We start from the raw sequence: 21,488 nt of genomic DNA, 5'->3' as shown, positions 1-21,488 counted from the left end.
GGTTACAGTCATTTCCCCAGATGATACCCTGTGGGTCGTGACTCAGTGACTCCAGTCTTGTGCTCGTACCCCTGAACAAGGACAGAATAGCAGTAGCTCCTCTCCTCCCGGAAACTGTCTAAAGGGACCACTTAGAGCAGATTGCAGAGCATGCCAGGCTCTGCGCCCGCCGAGCCGCGAGGTTGAGGTCGAGCCACGTAAACACACGCCTGCTCAGTGGCCAGGCCGAGCAGCTTGGGTTTCCAGTGCAAGATTGGGAAGGAGTGGGAAGTCGCCAAGGCAGCGAGGCCTCAGGCCAATTATGCAATTAGCCAAGAGCCTCTGCTGGCCTCCACATTTGTTTAGATAAATTTTGAAATCATCAGCGAGCTCTTGGGCCAGATTCTGCCTCTTTGAGGAGAAAGTCAGACTGTATAAACCTGCCTAGCGCCATGCAGTATGGGTGTGGGACAAATTCCGCCTCCCCCATCCCCGCCACCGCCCCCCAGGGAAGGAGCAGAATCCTTCCTTGGAGAGACCTCTGGCTGTGTGTGGCCTGGCTTGGTCCTCACTGGTGGGGCGGGGAGTGGTGGTCGGGAGGGAGGGGGGCCCTGAGGGTGGCCCCCAGAGCAGGAGGGTCCCAGTGGCCAGGCTGCCAGAAGCACACCACCTGCCCAGGCCCTGCCCCCCTCCTTACATCCCCTGTAAGAGGGGATGTTAATGAACAAAGACTGGAGCTCCAGGAGGGCAGGAGGGCTTTTAGCCTCTTCATTCCAAGCAGATGACCTTTTGGACTGAGCAAGGAGAACTGGGCTCCAGTTGCTTTTATTCGAGGCACTCAGAGTGCTTCCCACGTATCTCATTTATCCTCATGACACCCCTGAGAGGTAGGTTTGTTTGAGATTTATACAAAGTTATGATTATGCCTATAGATTTGAGTTCCTGCCTCCATGTCATCCTAAACCCTGAGTCTCATCCCCATCTCACTTTTCCTAACATAACTAAGCCCTTTGGGGAATGGACCGGCTCAGGCTTTAGCCTCGCCAAGGGGTGATCCCCAACCCCCTGCCTTCGCCTTTTTTGTTGTTGTTAAGTTTGATTTATTACTTAGCGTTCTAGCCAGGCTCGATGGATGTTCAGAATATTATAAATAATGTGGATTGAAAAGACCGTGCTGAAATGTTTATTGCATTCTTAGAAAGAGAACAAGGCATGGCGGGCGTGGGGAGCTCGGCCACGGCGAAGGAGGGGTGAAGGCAGGAGGGGAGGCAGGGCTTGCTCCGAGGATATTTTAGTGTGTCAATAAAAGACAGCACTCTGAAAGGAAGGGACTTATATTACGGTCCTGCTATCAAGAATGCAGAAGCGTTCCAGCGAGCGTAAAAAATATACTCCAAGAATGTGCGAGGCCATAAGGAACCAATCATTAGACATTCCCTCTCTCATTTCCTCACCCACCGTGCCGGAGGAAGGCGGCTCGCAGAGGGGCTGCCCGGGCTTTGAAACCAGCTCTGCAGAGGGCCGGTTCCAGGACACCCTCTGGGAGGGCAGGCTGCCGTGGTGAGCCACATGTGGTGACTGAGCACCTCCTTTGGATGCACCATGCATTAGAGATGCAGCTGTGGTCCAAGATCAGGACCTGTGATGCGGGGAAGGGAGTGTCACAGCCGGCCCGTCTGCATCCAGCAGATCGCGGCCGAAGCTGCAATCATTCCAGCTCCTTCCTGCTGTCCTTGGCCTCGCTGGTGCTTCTTCCTTCCCGTCTTGGGCCTTCCCCAGGGCTTCTGTCAGGAAGGAGAGTCACAGTGTCTTAGCGACTCAGATCATCTGGTCAACCTGATGCTGAGTAGAAAGTCTGGCCGTCCCTGGAGATGGTTGTGCAAGGCTGTGTGTTCAGAGCGAGGCACTGTTGGCCATTCCACCTGCTGCTGTGGCCCCAGAGACCTTCTCAGAACAGAGGTATCTCTGTGGAGAGAAAATGGGGGGAGGGGTCATGACAGCATATGAGTTGTGGGCACCTGACACATCCCCAGGGTGCACCTCTTCTCACGAGGCTGCATGTCATCAGTGGGGAGTCTCTGGGTGTCTGCTTTGCCCCCAGGACAGAGGCCCTCCTACCGTTTGGGGACCCCCGACCCTGCATCTTCCCAGCGCCCAGCAAAAGCACAGCCCTTCCCAGCGTGGTAACAGTTGACATTTTACTTCACGGGCTGGAGAACTTCTGATTCTACCTTCTGAAATGTTCGCAGATGTTAGCACCAGAAGGATCGCACAGAGGGCTCGGTGACACCCCGCTTCCTGGGCCCTACTTCCAGAGGTCTGGACTCAGCAGGTGTGAGGCAGGGCCTGGGAGCTGCATTTCTAACCACCCCCCAGGCGGTCCTGACACCCCAGTGATCACACAGGAGCAGCACTGCTCCAAACACCAACACAGCATCAACGTTGTTAGGTGACTTTTGATGATTTCCTCCTTAGAAATGGCTGTGAATAGCGAATAAAGAAGGATAAAAAGTTACAGAGAACCAATAAAACGTGGGTCATTTGTTCAATACGGAGAGTTTCAGTTTGCTGAAAACTGAGTCCAAATTGTGTTAAAAAGAAACCCATGAGCATCTGGTAAAATCCCAGCATTTCACTGAAATGAGACTCTGTTGATTTATTTGAAGGATATTTGTAGAATATGTTCTCCTCGCATTTTATGTTCAGATATTAACCACTTATGGGTAATATATTAATTTTGAGTTTGGCAGTACCAGCTGTACTTACTCCTGTCCCCCTACGGTTCTTTACAACCAGCCCTCCATAATAACCCGTTTTATTGATAGTTTATACTCTTCCTTTCATTCATTCATTCAGTACATATTCACTGAGCACTTAGTATGTGCCAAATACTGTTCCAGCTACTAGAATATCTCCACATTAATTATCACCAAATGTCATTTGAAATCCACACCACGGACTCTTAAAACCCAGGCAATCGATATTTGAGTCTAAACGATGAGCTGCTTTCCAATCAGCCAAAACACAAGTGCACACTACAGTAAACGTATGTTATATGACATTCATGCTGGGCACCTGTGGATAACACTGTAGAGACAGAGTCATGTCAGTACATGGTCTGTCCTCTCCAGCTCTCAAGAATTTATAGATGGGGGGCACCTGGGGGGCTCAGTCAAGCGTCTGCCCTCGGCTAAGGTCATGATCCCCAGGTCCTGGGATAGAGTCCTGCCTTGGGCTCCCTGCTCCTCTGGGAGCCTGCTTTTCCTTCTCCCTCTGTCTCTCCCCACCCTCACCCCACCCCCGCTCTTGCTCTTGCTCACCCTCTCTCTAATAAATAAATTAAAAATCTTAAAAAAAAAAAAGAACTTACAAATGATCAGCGAAGGTCATCCATGAACCCAATCAGTTGCTAATTTACCCAGGTAATGAGCTAATTTTCTGTAACGTATGTGTTCAGGATACAGAAAAAGCCAAGGAAAAGCAGTCCCAGGATGCTGTGGGCTCAGGAAAGGAGGTGTCACTGGGGAGGGAACATTTTTGAGCTGAGGCCAAAAGCCAGTGTCTGCACACTGGGTGTGTGGAAGCCGCGGAGGGCTCTGGAGCAGTGCGAGCAACCCGTGCCAAGGCACGGAGGTGTGAGAGATCGTGGAGTGCTGAGAGTGAGCGGCCAAGGTGGGAAAACTGGATCCTCGTATTGGGAACGTGTCATAATTCAACTTGGCTATTTTGCCTTGCAGTGATTATCTGAAATTATCTGACAGACCAAGTTCAGTGCAAGTCAACAAATATTTCAACGCCAAGTCTGACATTTTTGGATTGTCTCTTCTCGTTTCCAAAAGACTGGATATGGAGAAGATGATGATATGGTTGTAATAGGATCCTCAAGCACCTTTTCTTACTTGTGCCAACAGCGAGCATCCAAGAGGCAGGTATATTTTGGGCCTGGCATGTGGCACAGATATCTGGTGTTGGCTTGGACAAGCTAAGGGGGGACCCAGGACACTGAGTTGTATCATCAAGATGCCTTTCTCTGACTGTATCTTTAGGTTCTCATGAAGCCTCTTCCACACTGACCACCCTTGGGGGAAGAGAGAGAAGACTTCTATCTGGGTTGCCTTATCCCCAAAAGTGACATAAACCCCATTTCTTAAGGAAGTCACCCCAGACAGGTCTCCCTTACTTTCTGCTCTGGATCCTTGGGCCTCAGACATCTCTCTGTTCTTCCTTCTCACCAATAAAATCCTTGCTTAACCATTTTTAGGTTGGCTCTATTCTAGAACATCTGGCTTGGGGTCTCATCCATTTATTTTCATCTGGCTCATCAGTGGCGTCATTGAATCTGTGTCTCAGAGCCACAAGGGTTTTGGAAGCACCAGTTCTTGGTCCAGGTTTTCACTCAGGAGCACTCTGAAAGTGGCAACCTCCCCCGCCCCCCCACAAAGGTCGATTTATATGGATCCTTGGATGATTTACTGGCCGTGGAAGGACGTCTCTGGGGCTGGGAAAAAGTGTTCCAGAACAGTATGAATGGAGCTGGCGTCACTGCAGGTTCCCCTGACGAGGGAAGAGGCCATTCCACTCCACGGTGTGCAAACACCTGCAGCACGCCCTGTGTTTGGGGTGAGGGTTCCGTGGCCTACCTGGCCTGGTTGCTCCTGCACATTTCCCAGATCGAACTGCAAACTCCAATGCTGCTGCTGCTTTTTTTTTTTTTTTTTTTTAAGATTTTATTTATTTATTCTTGAGAGGCAGAGACATAGGCAGAGGGAGAAGCAGGCTCCATGCAGGAAGCTGGATGTGGGACTCGATCCTGGGACTCCAGGATCATGCCTTGAGCCAAAGGCAGATGCTCAACCACTGAGCCACCCAGGTGTCCCTCCAGTGCTGCTTCTGGTAAGAGACCCATTTTATAAGACCAGGTGCCAGGCAGCTTCTGGGTGTCTCTTTTGTTTTTACTCCACCTGTCTTGTGATGCTGGCGTGCCAGAGGACATTTACCCTGTCCCTGCAGCCAAGCATCTCACTCTAGCCATATCCTTGAGTGAGGGCCCCAGGGCCCAAACAGGAGACCATCAGTGCACTCTGGTCCCTTCTGTGGGCAAATATAAACCGCATTTTTTGGAAGTGCTCTTAATATGGGTCTTTTCATATATCTGGGCATACACGTTGTTGGGGAATTTTGCATGAGCCTAAATTTTAAAATCTGTGTTCATGAGAGGGTGTATGGAACGTAAGGAAAGGTGGTCCCGCGCTCCCCAGGCATCCCCCTCTTCCTGGTGCTGTGCGGTAAGAGGATGCAGCAGCATTGACACGCAGAGGGCCTCACAGACACGGTGCAGACTGGAGCATCTTCTGTCCAGGGTGCAGATTGTGAAGGCCACTCTTGTAGCCAGAACAGTCTCCAGCAGGAGTAATGGCAGCCAATGACAGCTGACAATGTGCCACGTGCTAGGTAGTATGCTTGTCACTGAGCCTCCTACCTCGTCTCGTCTGCATGGCAACTCTGGTGCGAGGGCTAGTATTCCCCCAATTTTAGGCTCAGAGTTGGGGTCCCTTACCCAGACGGCAGAGCCATGGTGTGAATGCAGGTGTCTGATTGTTCAGTCCACGCTGCAGTTCCCATCGCTATGCTGGATGGCCTCTCAGAGAGGGGGACCTTGGATTCGTACACCCCTGTCACTTGGCTGCACAGTCAAGAAGTGACACACATGGCACTGGGAGTTAGTGGGCCAGAGAGCTTCACGTCACTTCCTCATGACCATTTGCAAGCATGGGTGACCCTTGGAGCTCATATTTCTGCCTGGATGACACGGATAGGCTCACAGGCCAAGCCAAGTGATCATGACATATGTTCTGGCTATTTGGGAAAAGACTCCACTCCTCAAATGAAAGGACCATGTCGGGCTGCCCTCGCCAGCCCTTATCCCTCCTTTCTCCCCCAGCTCTTACCGCTCATGTTTCTTCTCTGTGGCTCTTGGTTGTACATGGCCCATGTCACCTTGGAGGCCGAAGAAATGCTGGCTTGGGGGACGGGGGTGCAGGCAGATGTGCTCTCTGGGTTGACAGAGTGGCTGTCCACCCGAAGCACCAGAAAGTCTACTAGCAATCCCCCTACAATGAATTCACCCTGATTCTTCCAAACTTCACTAGACATCTGGCGTCTACTACTCCCTCTTCCTCCTCCTGCCACCAGAACCTGGCTTTTACAGGTCAGATTACAGCAAGTGGGGGGGCAGCGCTACTATTAAGTGAAACGCCCCCCCAAAAAAAGACAACAGCCACCTGTTTTGGGACTTTTTTTGAGATTTTATTTACTGATGGAGAAAGAAAGAGCACAAGCAGGGGGAGCAGGAGAAGGAGAAGCAGGCTCCCCACTGAGCAGGGAGCCTGACACGACCTGAGCCAAAGGCAGATGCTCAACCACTGAGCCACCCAGGCACCCCAACAGCCATTGGTTTTCGAAGCACACTATTCATTTGGGCACAGAGCTGTCACAACAGGGCCACATGAGGAATCTCCACCGTCTGAGAAGACCATGTGCTAAACCACACGTCCCCCCCCCGCCCCGGCCCCCCAAGACAGCGCAGCTCCCGGTGTCTGCCGAGCAGGGTGCCCTGTCCTGGAAAGTGCCGGGGACCCACTGACAAGTTCTTCCCTGCCAGCCCGCCTTTTTCTGCACTCCATAATAAGTCCCCTTTCTGTTTGCACTTGTCATTACATCACCCGTCGTCATTCCAACCGGCTGCCGTAATGTGTTATTACTGACCTTCCGTATTATTAACGTTCATGGATGGCAGTTTCCTGGTGCCACGTAGGAAGGCACCCTAATCTTACCCGCAATATGTTTCCAGATCCCACTGTGGGATGGTGGGTTTCTGGAAAGTATTAGCACTCCCTTCTGCTGGTGCCCCTAGAACTCGAGGGAGGGGGGATCTGTGCCTTGGAGCCACCATGGGAAGAGAGAAGCTTTGTTCTCTGCGGCACTTTGCACCTTCTAGAACGCTGTGTGATTTACTTACTTGGGGTTTTTGTCTCTCTGCACCCACTGTACCCGCCCAAGCCAGCAGGCGCGCAGGCTCATGTGCATGCACGCACACGCCCCCCACACACAAATAGCAACACAATGTGGGTGGGAATTTTTGTCTTTTTGTTCACTGCCATGTCTCTTGGGACGAGAAGAACAGTGCCTGGTACTTGTAGGTGCTCAGTCGGTATTCGTTGAGTAAATCAAAATCCACCACAGAGATGGAGAATCCAGAGGCTATCAGTGTTGTTTTTCCTTTCCTAACCACATCAGGAGCAGGGACTTCCTGTTTCCTTGGTGACGGGACACTGTCTGAGCACCTCGATATGCAGTGTGCGAGGCATATCCGAAGTGCCTGGACAGTTCATGGTGGCACATGTGGCTCTTGTTAGCAGTACCATGGTGGCCAGAACAATGTGCATCTATCTGGGACCTGCATGACCCACACGCTTGATGGGCCCCTACACAGCGTGCTAGGGATCCCCAAGGGGAAGGGGCCAAGCCACTTGCTCACCCCATCCAAGGTGTTCTTGCTTACAGGATGGGGGGCTCTCCTGCCCCGATCTCTGCTCTGAGTACCTCTTCCCCTAGAGCCTGAGTGTCTCTCCTGTTCCCTTTGACTCTTCAGGACAGCACCTCTAGTGTTACCGCAAGAATATTCGTGACATAATTGGAGGCATGACTGCAAAAGAGTGTCTGAGATCTCTTGCTGGTGAATGATTTTGACGGGGCCCCAGCCCCCTCCAAGTAAGGAGGGATGCGACACAAGCTTGCAAGTCCCCCAGGAACAGCGCCCTCATTGCTCTTTCAACGAGATGTATAGTAAAGCGAAACCATCCATGTGTTGCTCTTACATTTTCCCAAATAACTGGAGACAAATAGTTATTTTTGCTGGCGACCTCTTTACTGAAAGGTCTCGGTTACAAGTCAGAGGAAAGGACCCTGGTTCATTTAGGCTAAAGAATGTGTCATTTGTGTTAACAACATCGGGTGACTGGTGAGAATCCAAGCAGTAATTGAACCAGGAAGAGTTGGAACCAAGGCACATCCTGGGACACCCCCCCCCCCCGGGCCTGTTTTGTTGGCCACCCCTCTAGAGCATCACCATTACGGCAACAGCCCCAACTCTACTCGGTCCAAACTTCACAATTCCTGGGGAAGAGAGGTCCGTTGGCCTCACGCAGGCTCTGCTGCTGGGCCCGTCAGCTGTGTATGTGGCAGGGTCAAGTTGAACAGACACCTAGCTGCTGCCCCCACCCCACCTCCCAGGAAGATGGTGCTCTGGGGTTTGGAACTCAGAGCCTCGGTCCAAATATACCTCCCAGTGGGCTTCTGCATATTGGTCAAATGATTCAGTTTAAAAAAAAAAAAAATCAGAAGGCCAAGCATCTGACACATTGAGAAGGCAATGCGTGCCGCCGGCCATGCCTCCGTGCCCTGCCTTTCTGTACCTGACTTAGAACTTTGGCAGTGGCTCCCTCCTGTCGCCTCGCCCGGTATCCCTAATTGATGCCAGGTGACGCTTTCCAGTGCAAACAGCGCAAACGAAGGGGTTCGTGATGGTGAATCCATAGCCTGACTGGAGCCATCCAGAAATCTTTTGACACTTAGTCAAGAGGGAATTGTCAAAACAAGATATCCATAACCGAGTTCCTGACGGTCTTTTCAGAGACACTTGAATTTCTGCCAGATTCCAGACAGGCTCACACTCCCAGGGGTAACGCGTGGCAGAGGGAGGGGATATTTCTCAGCAAATATTGATGCACCAGACAACTAGCACTAAATTATTGACTTGACAACTCATAACAAGCTGGTTCTGATTGCCGATAGGGAGGCTCGTCTATTTAGAATCGAGCTCTGCCGTTGAGCCGCGGTGATTTGCTGGCCTGAACGTCCTTCGGGGAAGGGAAATGAGTAACACTTTAAGAGCACAGATGGGCCCTCGAAACTAGTCAGCACTTTCTGCGCAGGAAGCAATAGTAAGGCCAAGCTTTTGCACACTCCCTCCGAGGAGCCCTATCAGCTGCAGAGCATTTTCGGTTTGTTTTGCAGAGCCAGGGATGGGTTGATTTCTGCCTCTCTTCGGGAGAGGACCAGGAGGCCCACGAAGAGCCACATGCATGTCTTTGCACCCGTTGGACCCAACCCACGGTGGGTCCTGGGTGGTGAAATCTGATTGCGCTTGGGCACACATTATCCTGGGCGGTGCCCAGGGCCGGCCGCCCACTGCGACTGCTTGACCCACAGGCCTTGACTGCCTGGTCACAACATGATTTGCCCTGGCTGGTGAGATGTGCTGTCGTGTCTGGTCCTCCACCGACCGAGGGTCAGGTGTTGGCCTTGTGGGGGCCTCGTGGCCGTGACAGAGCCACCTGATCGATGCCCAGGGAGGCAGGTCCCTGGAGCCCAGAGCCCAGGAGCCTGCCTTTCCCTAGGCCTGCATCCGCTGGGCTCTGGCAGCCGTAATTCCTTCCAATTTCCTGTTTCTAGACAAGCCCCTCTCTTTGTCCCATCCCCCACTGCTGTCAAGCCACCTTCCCAATTCCTGCTTCCTGCCAGGACTGCTCACTCTCTCTGGCCCCCAGATGTCTCCCCACAGCATCCTCCCCCTCCCCCATCCCTGCCTTCTCTCCAGGGTTGACTTTCTTCCAGCTTCTCTGTGGACGCCAAGCATCTTTCCTCCAGCTCCTTTGTGGATGCTGAGCCTTGCCTGTCGTCTGCGTCAAGATGGGGTGGCAGCCCGGGGACCGGGGAGATGGATTGTCCCCAGATGGGGCCTGGGCCTTCAGAGGGCAGTGTGACAAGGGTGGCCCGTCTCTCCTCCCTGCATCACCTCAGCACAGATCCAGTGCAGACACCCTCGGGGAGTGGGGAGGGGCAGGCTTGCCCCTTCTAGAGCCACTCCAGAGGAGAACACAGTTCCCACCCTCAGGAAGCTTGTCCTTTCCAGACAGACCAGAATTTGGTCACGTGGGCCCGGTATGCTGTCGCTCTTGCGGCAGCCCCTAGGGCGCTGGCATGCACAAGTGTCACTGCCTTCTTCACATAGGCTAGCAGGAGCCTGGGGCCGCACCTGTCCCTGGGCTGGAATCCCATCCAGAGGCAGAGACAGACACACTGAGGGTGACATCACAGCCAAAACAACATTAAGATGTTTCATCTAAGTTTTTGTTGTTTTTGATCAGAATCAAACCACACACCAATTCTAGGCTGATCTTTTGCCTTCTCGTGTGTTTCTTTGAGGGGTCTGTCGGAGGCGTCACAGACACAGCCTCCCATCGCCCCCCGGTCAGCCCTCGGTGGCCTGCCTGGGTCGTGTCCCCTCCTGAGCACCCTCCCTGGCCAGGCCCAGCCCCTGCAGCACCCCCTCCCAGGAAACGTGGCCATCAGCCCAGAGCCTGCTGTTGGCCTGCAGCCTTCCTGGGGCTCTCCCAAGGTCAAGGTGGGGCCAACCTCTGAGACCATCTCCTTACCCACAGATCAAGGGAAATTGTTGCTTTGCCAGCCCCACTGACGTCTGGTGAGAACAGCACAGGATTTATGTGTAGAACGTGCTGAGTACATGTACACGTAGCAGCATGACCACAGCTCTTAATTGTCACTTCTGTTCTCATGCTGCCGTTAACTCCACGCATCGATGTGATGGAGATGATTGGTGCTGGCCCCGCTCGAGTGCCCAGCGTCCCCACACAGAGCTAACCGTGCTCCAGGGCCAGGCATGGCCTCAGAGCCCCCTCAGCTTTCCCCTGGGGTTTGCTCTGCCCTCCTCCTCCTACCTGTGACCCCGGCCCCTGCACTGCCCCGGCTCTGACCATGCCTCCCACGCGGGGCCCACACCCCGGGACCGTGGCACTCCTGTCACCTGGCATCCCCTCGGCTGGCTCTGCTGGCTCTGCTTGACTTCCCACCGCCTCCTGCCTTCACCCAGCCCTTCCTGTGGCTAATGACCCAAACAGAAGCTGCCAGACATTCCACCCTGAGCTTGCAACCTTTCCTGGACACCCGTCACCATGGCTGGGCTGTGGCTGGAACTAGGCTCCAGTTTCTGACTGGGTTGCCACCCAGGGGTCCCCTCTGGTTCTGCTCCTCCCCCTTTTCTCCTGGGGAGTGAATGACATCCTATTTCTGTTGTCAGGCCGTGAGCCTGGCTCTCTCGGGGACATTATGCTGCACCCGCTGTGCACGCAAGGGTCGTCACTGTCATCGTCACTGCTGTTTCTGGAGCACCACATTCGCTCTGGGAGCCTCATGCACTTCATTATCACCGCATCCTCACCGCACTCCTAGAAGTCGGTATTTCGGGGCTTGTACAGGTGGTGGACCCGAACTCTCCCAATGCCCGCAGATTTACACTCAGGTCTCCCAGACTCCCCAGAACCACGGCGCGTGGCCCCACATCAGTCTGTATGATCCCTGTCGCGGGAGATCCTCTGCCCTAAGGAAAGGACTATTAATAAATCCTACAGGTACATAAGGGAGGAAGACGATCATTTAAGAGCACTGGCCTGGCTCTGGGAGCATCCCAGGCCATCGCCCTGCAGAGGGTGACCCAGGGCAGGGGGTGAAAGCAGCAGGGGGGACATGAGGTCTGCTGAGGGGATCAGCCCCCAGAGCTGCCCCATGTAAGAATAGAACCAAAGTCAAAAGAGCAGAGAAGACTTTTGCTCAGTTTTTTTTAACGAAAGCACTGTTGGCAGAACAGGGGGGAGGGGGGGGGGAGGCGCGGCCCCTGCCCCTCTCCCCAAGTGGTACCTGCAGTACCTTCCAGGCTGGTGGGAGGGAGGTTGCTGGGCCCATCCTGCGCCCCCGGCTGGGGTCCCAAGGGCACCCGCCTCCTGCCGCCCTCCACTCCCAGAATCCACGTGTGAATACGGTTCACCTTCTCTGCTGGCCGGCTTCGTTTTTCTTAGCCTGCTTGCCCAGTAATGGGATTAAAGGGAACATTTACATAAACTTTTGAAAACAAATATTCCGGTTTGGTCTCCTCTCGGAGTACTCCCCACCTGGGCTCCCGAGGTGCCTCAAGAAATCGGTCTGATCCCTGAGAGCGGGCGGTTAATGCATGAGCAAATGTCACCTGTAGGCACAACTGGAAAAACACGCAGCTATCCTATGGCTGCCCCGAGTCCCCACCTGATGGCTGCCCGGAGCCCCCCACCCCTACGGCTGCCCCTGCCCCAGGTCTCCCCAGGTGGCTGCCCCAAGCCCTCCATGGCTGCCCGGAGCTTCCTCAGGCCCTAGTGCCCAACAGCCCACGTTTGGGTGCAGAACCGTGTGGAAGGGGGGGTGTTGGGGGTGGGTGGGCAGTCCCCATCACCCAGGCAGCTTTGCTGGGACAAAACCCCATCAGATAACAGTGCTCTTAGCATCCCCTGCCTGCCACCCTCCATCCTTCGCCCTCCTACCCTGTCACCCCCCACCCCATCATGCTCCCACCCCTCCACCGCCCTCCCCCCACCCCTCACCCTCCACCCCATCACCCCTCCACCCTCCCACCCCTCACCCCTCCCTCACCCCTCCTACCCTACTTCCCCATCCCTCCCACTCCTCAGCCTCCACCCTCCACTGGCTCTGGCCCCTCCATTCCCACTGTTCTTAGCTCTGCATCCCCTATAGCTGGGGGCTGAGGGGGCCATGGTCTGTGCTGACATCTCTCTTGAAAAAAACTAGAGTCCATATTCCTCCTCCTCCCCTCCTCCCCTCTCCCATTCCCTTTCTCCCCTTCTTCCCTTCCCTCTTCCTCCCCTCCCTCATTCCCCTCCTCCTCTTCCCCTTCCCCTCTTCTTCCTCCCTTTCTCTTCCTCCCTTCCCTCCTCCTCCTCTTCTTCATCCCCTGCTCTTCCTTCCCTTCCTCCTCCCTTCTCTCTCTCCTCTTTCCCTCCTTTATCCCCTGCCCCCCTCCTGCCTCCCCTCCCTCCTCCCCATCCCTTTCTCCTTCCTCCTCCCCTTTGTACCTCTTCCCCTCCCTCCTCCCCCTCCTCCCTCCCCTCCCCTCCCTCCTCCATAAGCCCTGAGAGCTGCTACCTATATGCTCAACTGTGGCAGACACATCAGCAGCACAGCCTCCATTAATTTGCTGATTCCCAGTGTTTCCCTGGAAAAAACATAAACCATTAATCCAGATGAACAGTCTTCAGAAAACACAACAAACACTGTTCTGGAGAGACTGTGTCTCATGTCCCTCTCCAGTCTGAAAAAGGAGTTTGTTTTCTTACATCTTTTTTTAATTGCCATGAACTGGACTTGTAAATACTCTAAGTGGTTGAGTAATACCCATCTGGTAAGCTGACCAGAGGAAATGGCCACTCTTTTCCACTCCCGTGACCCGGGCGCCCCGTGCCAACCCTGCGAGGGGCCCGTGGCTGTGGGGAGGGAAGCCCAGCCTTGCCAGGTGCCAGCACCCTGGCGCCCAGGGCTGAGCGGAGCACAGAGGGCAGGGTCCTAAGGCCCGCAGCCTCGCCAGGTGTCTCCGGGCCGCGGGTGGGGACAGAGAGCCTTCATTGTCTGAGAAGTTGGCAGCTTCCCAGAAGCTCAACTGTCTTTCCTCGTTCTGAAATGTCAAACATTTCCTTAGCTGGGGGATGGATGAGCAGACCCCCGAGGCTTGAGCGCTGTTCGGAGGCAAAAGAAAGAAGTTCTCTCTTCTGCACATGACTGAATACCATTCCCCCTTCTTCCCGTGGCCTCGTGGCCTCGGCTGTGGTCTCCTGCCTCCTGCGAGGCCTCTAGGCTGGAGCCACTTCCCTGTGCCTCGGGCCGGAGGCTCTTCCCCAGCCCTGGCTTTAAGAAAAAGCCAATCATCCATGCTCATGTGTGGTGGTGACTTTTTTTGTTTTAATGATGCCTTCTCCTTATGTGATCCTCACTGAAGTAGGGGGAGAGGAAGTCTGTCTCAGGGTTAACTTCCAAAGAATAGGCTGGGGACAGGGCACAGGTGAGGACACAGGTAAAACTAGACGGGCCACGAATCCATCCTTGTGCATCGTGGTGCATTAGGCTCTTCCGCCCACTTTTGTATCTGTTGATGGTTTTCCACCATAAAACGTGGAAAAGAGGGGCACCTGGATGGCTCAGTGGTTGAGCATCTGCCTTGGGCTCAGGGTGTGATCCCAGGGTCCTGGAATCAAGTCCCACATCGGGCTCCCTGCAGGGAGCCTGCTTCTCCCTGTGCCTGTGTCTCTGCCTCTCTCTGTGTGTCTCTCAGGAATACTAAATTTTAAAAAAGAAGGAAAGAAAAGAGACTCTGTATCCCAGTTTTTCAGCCCAAAGGAGCCTGGTCGCCCCATCTCTGATAAGCTTCACATCGTGTTGAGGACCAGGGTCCCCGCTGGACAGGCCTCGCTGGTGCAGAGAAAGAGGAAGAGGGACTGAGGAGGGGTCAGTCCCAGCTGGATTCCAGGTCGGGCTCCTGGGCTTTAGGTCAGAGCTTTCCCTCACCAAGGACAGAGAGACGAGAGAGTTGTCACCAGCTGGGAAAGTAAGCGGGCGAGGCGATGCACCCATGGCACTTACACAAAACCCGGCACACACACGGATTCTGTGCACGGCACGGCTTAGCCCTCCGTGGCTTTAGAACGAGCCTTGGTCACTCTTCCGAGAACATCTTCAGGGAAGAGAGGCTCCATTCAAGGAAGGTGCCAGAGCTGTGGGCACGCTCTAGGGAGGCCAGACTCTCTGAGAGAAGCATTGCTATGTGGTGAGGTATGTAAACACCTGCTCTTTGACCAGGAGAACCCAACAGGCAGGGCTGGCCTTCAACTTGTCACTGTCACCGGCCACCTTGAGATGACTTCCTGACTCTGATCATCCACACACACCAGTTTACTGAAACCTGGTGAAAATGTCTCAGCCAGAGGGCCCCTGTTTGCTGCGAAAGGGTTGAAAATACAAAAGATGTATTTGTCACTGTCCCCTTCCATCTCTGGAAGGGAACCCCGTTGACCACATTACATCGGAGTACTGTCTCTCTCGGGGCGCCTGGGGGGCTCAGTTGGCGAAGCATCTGTCATCATCCAGGGGTCCTGGGATTGAGTCCTGCATCGGGCTCCCTGCTCAGTGGGGAGCCTGCTTCTTCCTCTGCCCCTCCCCCACTCATGCTCTCTCTCCCCAATAAAGACCTTACATCTCTAAAATAACAACAGCAAAGTACTCCCTCTCTCCGTGGTGTCAGGAGCAAAGTGCATTTTTGGTTTTCATGGGTACTGAGGTGCCCTGTGTCACCTCTGCCCAGCATGACTTGTGCGACTCACGGTTTCTATGATACAATAATGATCAGCTTACGGAGGAATCGCTGGATTGATGGTAGTTCCAGGAGGCCCAGCCACCCATCTGTAAAACTGTCCCAGTAAAGGACGCCCAGCCTAGGAGCCTCTGTCTGGGCTCCTGGCGTCCGCGCAGTGTTTGTCGATGGGTGCTGACCACCTCTTGGATCTTCTCCTCCTTTAGCTTCCTTGATACACGTTCTCACCTTCTCCCTCTTGGTTGATTCTTCTTTGTCTTTCTTATTGGTTCTTCTTGTCCCTTCCAGATAGTCACTACATTGATTCATTCATATCTGTCTATCATCTGTCAATCGATCAATCAATCAGATGTGCCATGTCTCTTCTGTGAGTGAGGCTCTGTTCTGGATAAACTCCAGAAGGAGGAGGGAGGAGGCAGGAGGGAGCATGGCTCACTGAGCAAACCGAAGGCCGATGGCTGGCTCTCAGGTGCAGAGGGTGGCTGCAGGGGTAGCAGGGGTCCCAGATTCTGCAGGGCCCGTGAGAGCCCTCCACCCCCACCCCGTAAAGAGTCTGGATTTCAGTTGAGCCATCTGAGAGCGTGCAACACACACAGTCACCCGATCTGGTTTCCATTCCAGCTCAGTTGTGGGGAACGGATTGGGCAGAGGGGGCGCCAGGTGGGCACAGTGCAGTGGCCCCGTTTTACGGGGCCGGTGGTAACCCCTGGTGCCCGGAGGCCCCTTGCCTCGGATTGTGTACAAACTCGAACCGGGTGTGTGGTTTCTTCTTCCCAGTTGGTCTCTGCCCTCCAGCTCCTGGCTCCCACCTCTTGTTCTGCTATACTTGTCACCGCCCCCCCATGTGAATCTCAGGGTCACTTGTGTCAGCCTCTCCTTGGGCCTCCCCCCTGCCCCGGCCACGCCCAGTCCAGAACCCTACTGCACAGCGAGCCTCTCGGCCTCAAGGGTTCTCCCAGCTCTGATCCTGCATGAGCAGCTGGCAACAGACCTCTTCCAGAAACACCTCATCTCCTGACTTTCCTTAGCACCCAGGCCTCCCTTTTATCTTTGGGGTTATTAGCCTGCACCCTGGACAGCTAGCAGTTGCCCCTGAATTGTGAGATAAAGTATCACAGCCCTGCTTCTAAACTGCTGACATGTAGCCGAATTTACCAGGAAAAGAAGAAATCCCCAGAGGAAAGAAGTGGAGACCAGACCCCCCATGGATGAACCCAGGCTGCAGCTGGGTCGTCACCAGCCACAATGATGGAGAGCAGGGATCTGCAGACTTCTCTGAAACGCCAAATAGTAAATAGCATAGGCTTTGCAGACCACAGTGTGTCATATCTCCTTTTTCTTTTTCTTTTTTTTTTTTTTAAGATTTTATTTATTTATTCATGAGAGATACAGAGAGAGGCAGGGACACAGGCAGAGGGAGAAGCAGGCTCCCTGCGGGGAGCCCAATGTGGGACTCGATCTCAGGACCCCGGGATCACAACCTGAGCTGAAGGCAGATGCTCAGCCGCTGAGCCACCCAGATGCCCCTGTGCCAGTATTTCTGAAGGCTCAGAAAAAACAGGCAGTTTCCCAGAAAAATATAATTTAACAAAACTGACTCCCAGTGTGGGAAGCTGTTGGGTGTAGGGTGAGTGTCGAGGACACGCTGCCTAACCATTCATCCATCTGTTCACCAACGGGCATTGAGTCCCTACCCAGGAGCCATCGTGGAAGGTGGGGGTGCAGGAGCAGGTGAGGTCATCCCAGGTCCGGACCTTCTGCCCCTTCTGTCCAGTAGAACTTTCTGTGGCGATGAAGGAAAGCTCATCTGTTTTCTCTGTCCAGCCTAGTAGCCGCTGGCCACATGGGGCTCTTGAACACTCACAGCATGGTTAGCGGAAGCGAAAAGCTGAGCTCTTAATTTTATTTGATATTAATTCATGGAAATGGAAAGAGCCCCACGTGGCCAGTAGGTATTTGGCCAATAGGATCCATAATGTGTTAGCGGCTTCCTGTAGGAGCATAGGGATTTGAACCCCTGGGACCGACCTTCCAGAAAACAGCTTCTCAGTCTGAGCCCGGCAGCCCTGGGGGCCCAAGAGCCACGTGATCCTACGTGTCTGACTCACCTGTTACTTCCTTGACACATCCGTGTGCTTTACCCTGTGAACATCTTGCTTCCCCCTCAGGGCCTCAGTAGCTCAGGGACCCTTGACACAGCAAATGTTTATTGAGTGCTGACTTTGCAGGAGTCTCTCCATTGGATTTTTTTTTTTAATTTTTAAATTTTTTATTGTTTTTTTTTTTAATTTTTAAAAAGATTTTATTTATTTGAGACAGAAAGAGAGGGAGGAGGAGCAGAGAGATGAGTGGAGGAGAGGGACAGAGGGAGAGGGAGAAGCAGGCTCCCTGCAGGGAGCCCGACATGGGACTCAATCCCAGGACCCTGGGATCATGACCTGAGCTGAAGGCAGATGCTTAACCCACTGAGCCCCCCAGGAGCCCCTCCTTTGGATATTTTTACAGATGAGTGACACAAGCATCTTGGACTCAAGAAGAAAAGGCAAAACCTCGTATGCAGTGGAGAAAATGGATTCTAGATTTAACATTTCCTTGCCAACCCTAAAGCCCTTTGCTTTATTGATGTTTCCTCAAGGCAAACTGAAAACAGAGCCGAGCTGCGTACAGAGGGCAGAGCCAGGGACAGAGTGTGCAGGCCCCTCCTCACCCAGCACCTCCAGCACCCCCAGCCTTGCTGGCACTTTGCTGGCAGAGCTCTCCAGGTGGAGAGGCAGAAACCGTTCAGCGTCCCTGGAGCCCCTGCCTCTGCACCCAGCACCCCGGGGCTGCTAAGAGCACGCATGCACACACACACACACACACACGAACACAACCCACAGGTTTAGAGGACCCATGGACACGCTGCAGAACCACATCCGCCATCCCCTGTAAAGGGGGTTGAGAGGCTGCACGCTGCCCTTCATCATGAATCGCTAAAGCAGTCTCTCGTGCTTCTGTTTTCCAGGGATGATCATGGTGATTTTATTGCTGCTCGTGGCTATCGTGGTCGTGGCAGTCTGGCCCACCAACTAGTGACAGCAAGGGGACCGCCAGCTGTGACACCTGCCGGTAATGGAGAAAAGCCCAGCACCCCAGTGGTACATGAAACTGCTCTCAATAAATCCCTCCCCAAAGCTGTGAACCTCCGATGTGTGTTGCTTCCGAAAGGTACATGGCGAGCTGCCTAGAGCTGCAGGCCCGGGGTGACCCTTTTGGTCTTGACACTGGCCATTTGGGTGCCGGCCCAAGGTCCCTGAAGTGGTCATGCCCCATGGCTGCTGGGGGTTCCCGGCTACCCCACAGTGTGCTGGACATCCTGGGGGGGCAGGTAGCAGGTTAACAGCCAAATGGCTTCGGGCATCTGTGTGCCTGAGGAGGTCGTGTGCCACGAGTGGACAGCCAAGGCCCTGTGTGTCCTGGCGGGGAGGAGGAGGTGGCCACATGGTGTGTGTCTGAGGACACACCTGTCCCCCTGCCACCCTGTCCAGGTCACTCCCGGGGCTTGCTGTCATTACTCAGAAACATTGTTCTCTACTTTGGGAACTGCCTTCAGGCCCAGAAGCAGCCCCATTTCCTTTCCTCAGTGACAGTAAACCCATTTCCCAGGCTGACCATGACTCCAAGCAGCCAGACGAGGTCTGGTGAGCACGGTGGGGGCGGACGGGATGTTATCAGGCTGGAAAGCACCCAGTTAGGGCTCAGAGAGAGGAGTGATTACGACGTCAGGAGGGCAGTGCCTTTATTTGGCTCCTAAACAGGCTCTGAGCACCCCGTGTGGGTGCGTAGACGGCAGTGGAGGGGTGTGTGTGTGTGTGTGTGTGTGTGTGTGTGTGTGCACGAGTGTGAATAAGAGCCAGTGGGCGGGGGAGGCTGCAGAGGACACCAGGCCCACGGGAGCGCCGGCACGTTCCAGGTTCGAAGGTGCCCGCTGTCCTGTGTATGTAGAAGGCAGGGTGGCCAGCTGGCAGAGGGGGAGAGCACGAGGGTGGGTGACCAGGCTGTTTCCAAAGCACAAGGTTTCACTGAGGGAAAAGGAGAGTGGGCCCGCGGGAGGGGCATCGTGGGGTCTCCCGTGGATTTCCCAGATAACTGCGGATGACCGTCCCCAAGAGGGCAGGGCTGCACCCTCCATGGCCCAGACACAGGAGAGCCCAGCACCACCTGGCGCGGCGTGTCCTAGGACCCCGACACCAGAGACAGCCGTGTGCGGGGAGCACCTGGGTCCAGACGCCCAGGCCCGCAGTCAGGGGACTTGGTAAGGCATAAATCATGCATAGGGCAGGTGACCCTGTTCCTGGTTGGTCTTCCCTGGTGGCACTGGTCACTCCAAATTCCCACCACTCCCCTCCAGTGGTCCCACATCCATGCGCTTGCGTGCACGTGGCCGCCACACACCTGCTTCTCCACAAGGCAGCCCAGCCCTGGACCTGGCCTGCCTGGCTCCACATCAGGACCCTGCCCCATGTCACCCAGGACAGACAGACGGTGCTGCATTCACGGCCACCCAGACCCTGCTGGCAGAGGTCTGTTCCGATTATGGGTGTCTTGCCCCTGGTGCATGTCCCTCGTGGGAACTGAGCCAGGGGGACAGCCGCCGTGGGCTCTGGCAGAGGGAAGGGGGTACTCTGGGAATCCTCACGCCGGCTGTGGAACATTCTAGCCAGAAGTGAACCCATTGCCTCTGGTCACGGCGCACTGGCCGGGACAAGTCACCTGGCCCTGCTCCACCATGACGGGCTGGGAAGTACCCAGAAGGCAGACAGCCCAAGCCCCAGCCACTGCCCAGCCACGTGACTCCTGGCCAGGTGCGACTGCTGCGAATGTCACCATGAGGAACAGGTGACGAAGCTCATTGCACTGCCTGGTTCTGACCCAAGACTGACCGCATCGGGCCAGATGGTCTCCAGGTCTAGAGTTCAGGGATTTTATCACACACTCTTGGCCCAAGTGCAAGAGAGCAAACCTGTGAGGCTGTGAGAGTGAGCCGGGCAAGAGAGGAAGCCCTCCTGCCTGCTTGGACCCTAATCCCCACTGACTCGGGGGGTGGCGGCCAACCCAGCAGATGGAGGTGAGGCCTGGGGATGAGAGGATGGGGAGCGGGGACCTGGACTGAGAAGCCCAGACAGGAAGGTGAAGCAGGCTTCACCCTGTCCCCAGGTGGGTGTGTTCTCGAAGGAGAAGGGTCTTGGGGACAGTAAGACACCCTGGGATGCATTTCCTAGTCGGGACAGTAGGAGAGCTGGGTGGTTGCTAATGGATCGCCCAAAGGACGGTCAAGAATCTTCCAGCCTTGTCGTGTGAAACCCCAAATCCGTATAAACAGCGTCTCCTTGGAACCCCCCCCCCACTTTGGGGCTCAGGGGACACAGCATTGAAGGTCTGTTTGACTTTCTCACCTCCTCTTGACTTGCTCAGCACGGAGCCCCGGCAACTTGTGGGGCGTCTTTGAACCAGAGCCACGGCATCCTGGCTCAGTCACACGGACAGGCCTTTTCAAGCCAAACACTGAGCCGATGTCTGCACACAGCAGCTTCTGTTCTTTTGACTGAGTGGGCTCCGGGCCCGGCCCCGGCACTGCGAACTGGGTGCCCCGGGCAAGTGACTTCCTTCTCTGGGCCCACAGGCAGGGAACGGGGTGAAGTGCTGGCCGTGTCGGCTGCGTGGACCTGCCGTCCTAGCCTGGGGAGTTGGCGGGGGGTGGGGTGTGTGTGTGTGTGGAGACCCGGGATGGTGCCGGCCAAGAAGGCCACCACCACCCCCGCCTCGTCCCTAGCTTCCTGAGGGCTGAGTTTCTCCTGAGAACACCCAGGTTTGTGAAGCAAGGGGCACCGGCCGGGATGAGCCCCGTTTGGGGATCTGCTGCGTCCAGACCCACCCTGGAGTAACGTGGCTAATGTAACAGTGGCATTGCCAGCTTCCTTTGCTAAGGCCCGCCCCCCCGCCCCAGAGGTGTCAGGACTGCAGCCCCAGTGGCCCACAGTGCTCTGCATCGGCCCTGTGAGCTGTTAGGACCACACCCTAAGCATAGAGAAGAAAGGCAAGGGGCACCTGGGTGGCTCAGTAGTTGAGCGTCTGCCTTTGGCTCAGGTCATGTTCCTGGGGTCCCGGGATTGGGTCCTGCGTTGGGCTTCCTGCATGGAGCCTGCTTCTCCCTCTGCCTATGTCTCTGCCTCTCTCTCCGTGTCTCTCATGAATAAATAAGTAAAAT

General features: G+C 54.8%; 1 protein-coding gene across 4 annotated transcripts in view; it reads left to right on the top strand.

Moving 5' to 3' along the window:
• STX8 (syntaxin 8) overlaps positions 1-18,422 on the top strand; it is a 252,964-nt gene extending 234,542 nt beyond the window's left edge. For 2 of the 4 annotated variants that reach the window (XM_072730343.1, XM_072730345.1), the window contains one exon: positions 3,717-4,235. In XM_072730343.1, the coding sequence (XP_072586444.1) occupies positions 3,717-3,852 (136 nt within the window). In that variant the 3' untranslated portion in view covers positions 3,853-4,235. Of the gene's footprint in view, positions 1-3,716; positions 4,236-18,245 lie in introns of those variants that run through there. The other 2 variants (XR_011995934.1, XM_072730344.1) reach the window with 2 other exon arrangements.
• The last annotated feature ends 3,066 nt before the right edge of the window (positions 18,423-21,488 follow it).

This window comes from Vulpes vulpes, chromosome 12, assembly GCF_048418805.1.
Source record: "Vulpes vulpes isolate BD-2025 chromosome 12, VulVul3, whole genome shotgun sequence".
In the NCBI taxonomy this organism is placed as follows: Eukaryota; Metazoa; Chordata; class Mammalia; order Carnivora; family Canidae; genus Vulpes; species Vulpes vulpes.
This window is presented reverse-complemented; position numbering and strand designations above follow the sequence as displayed.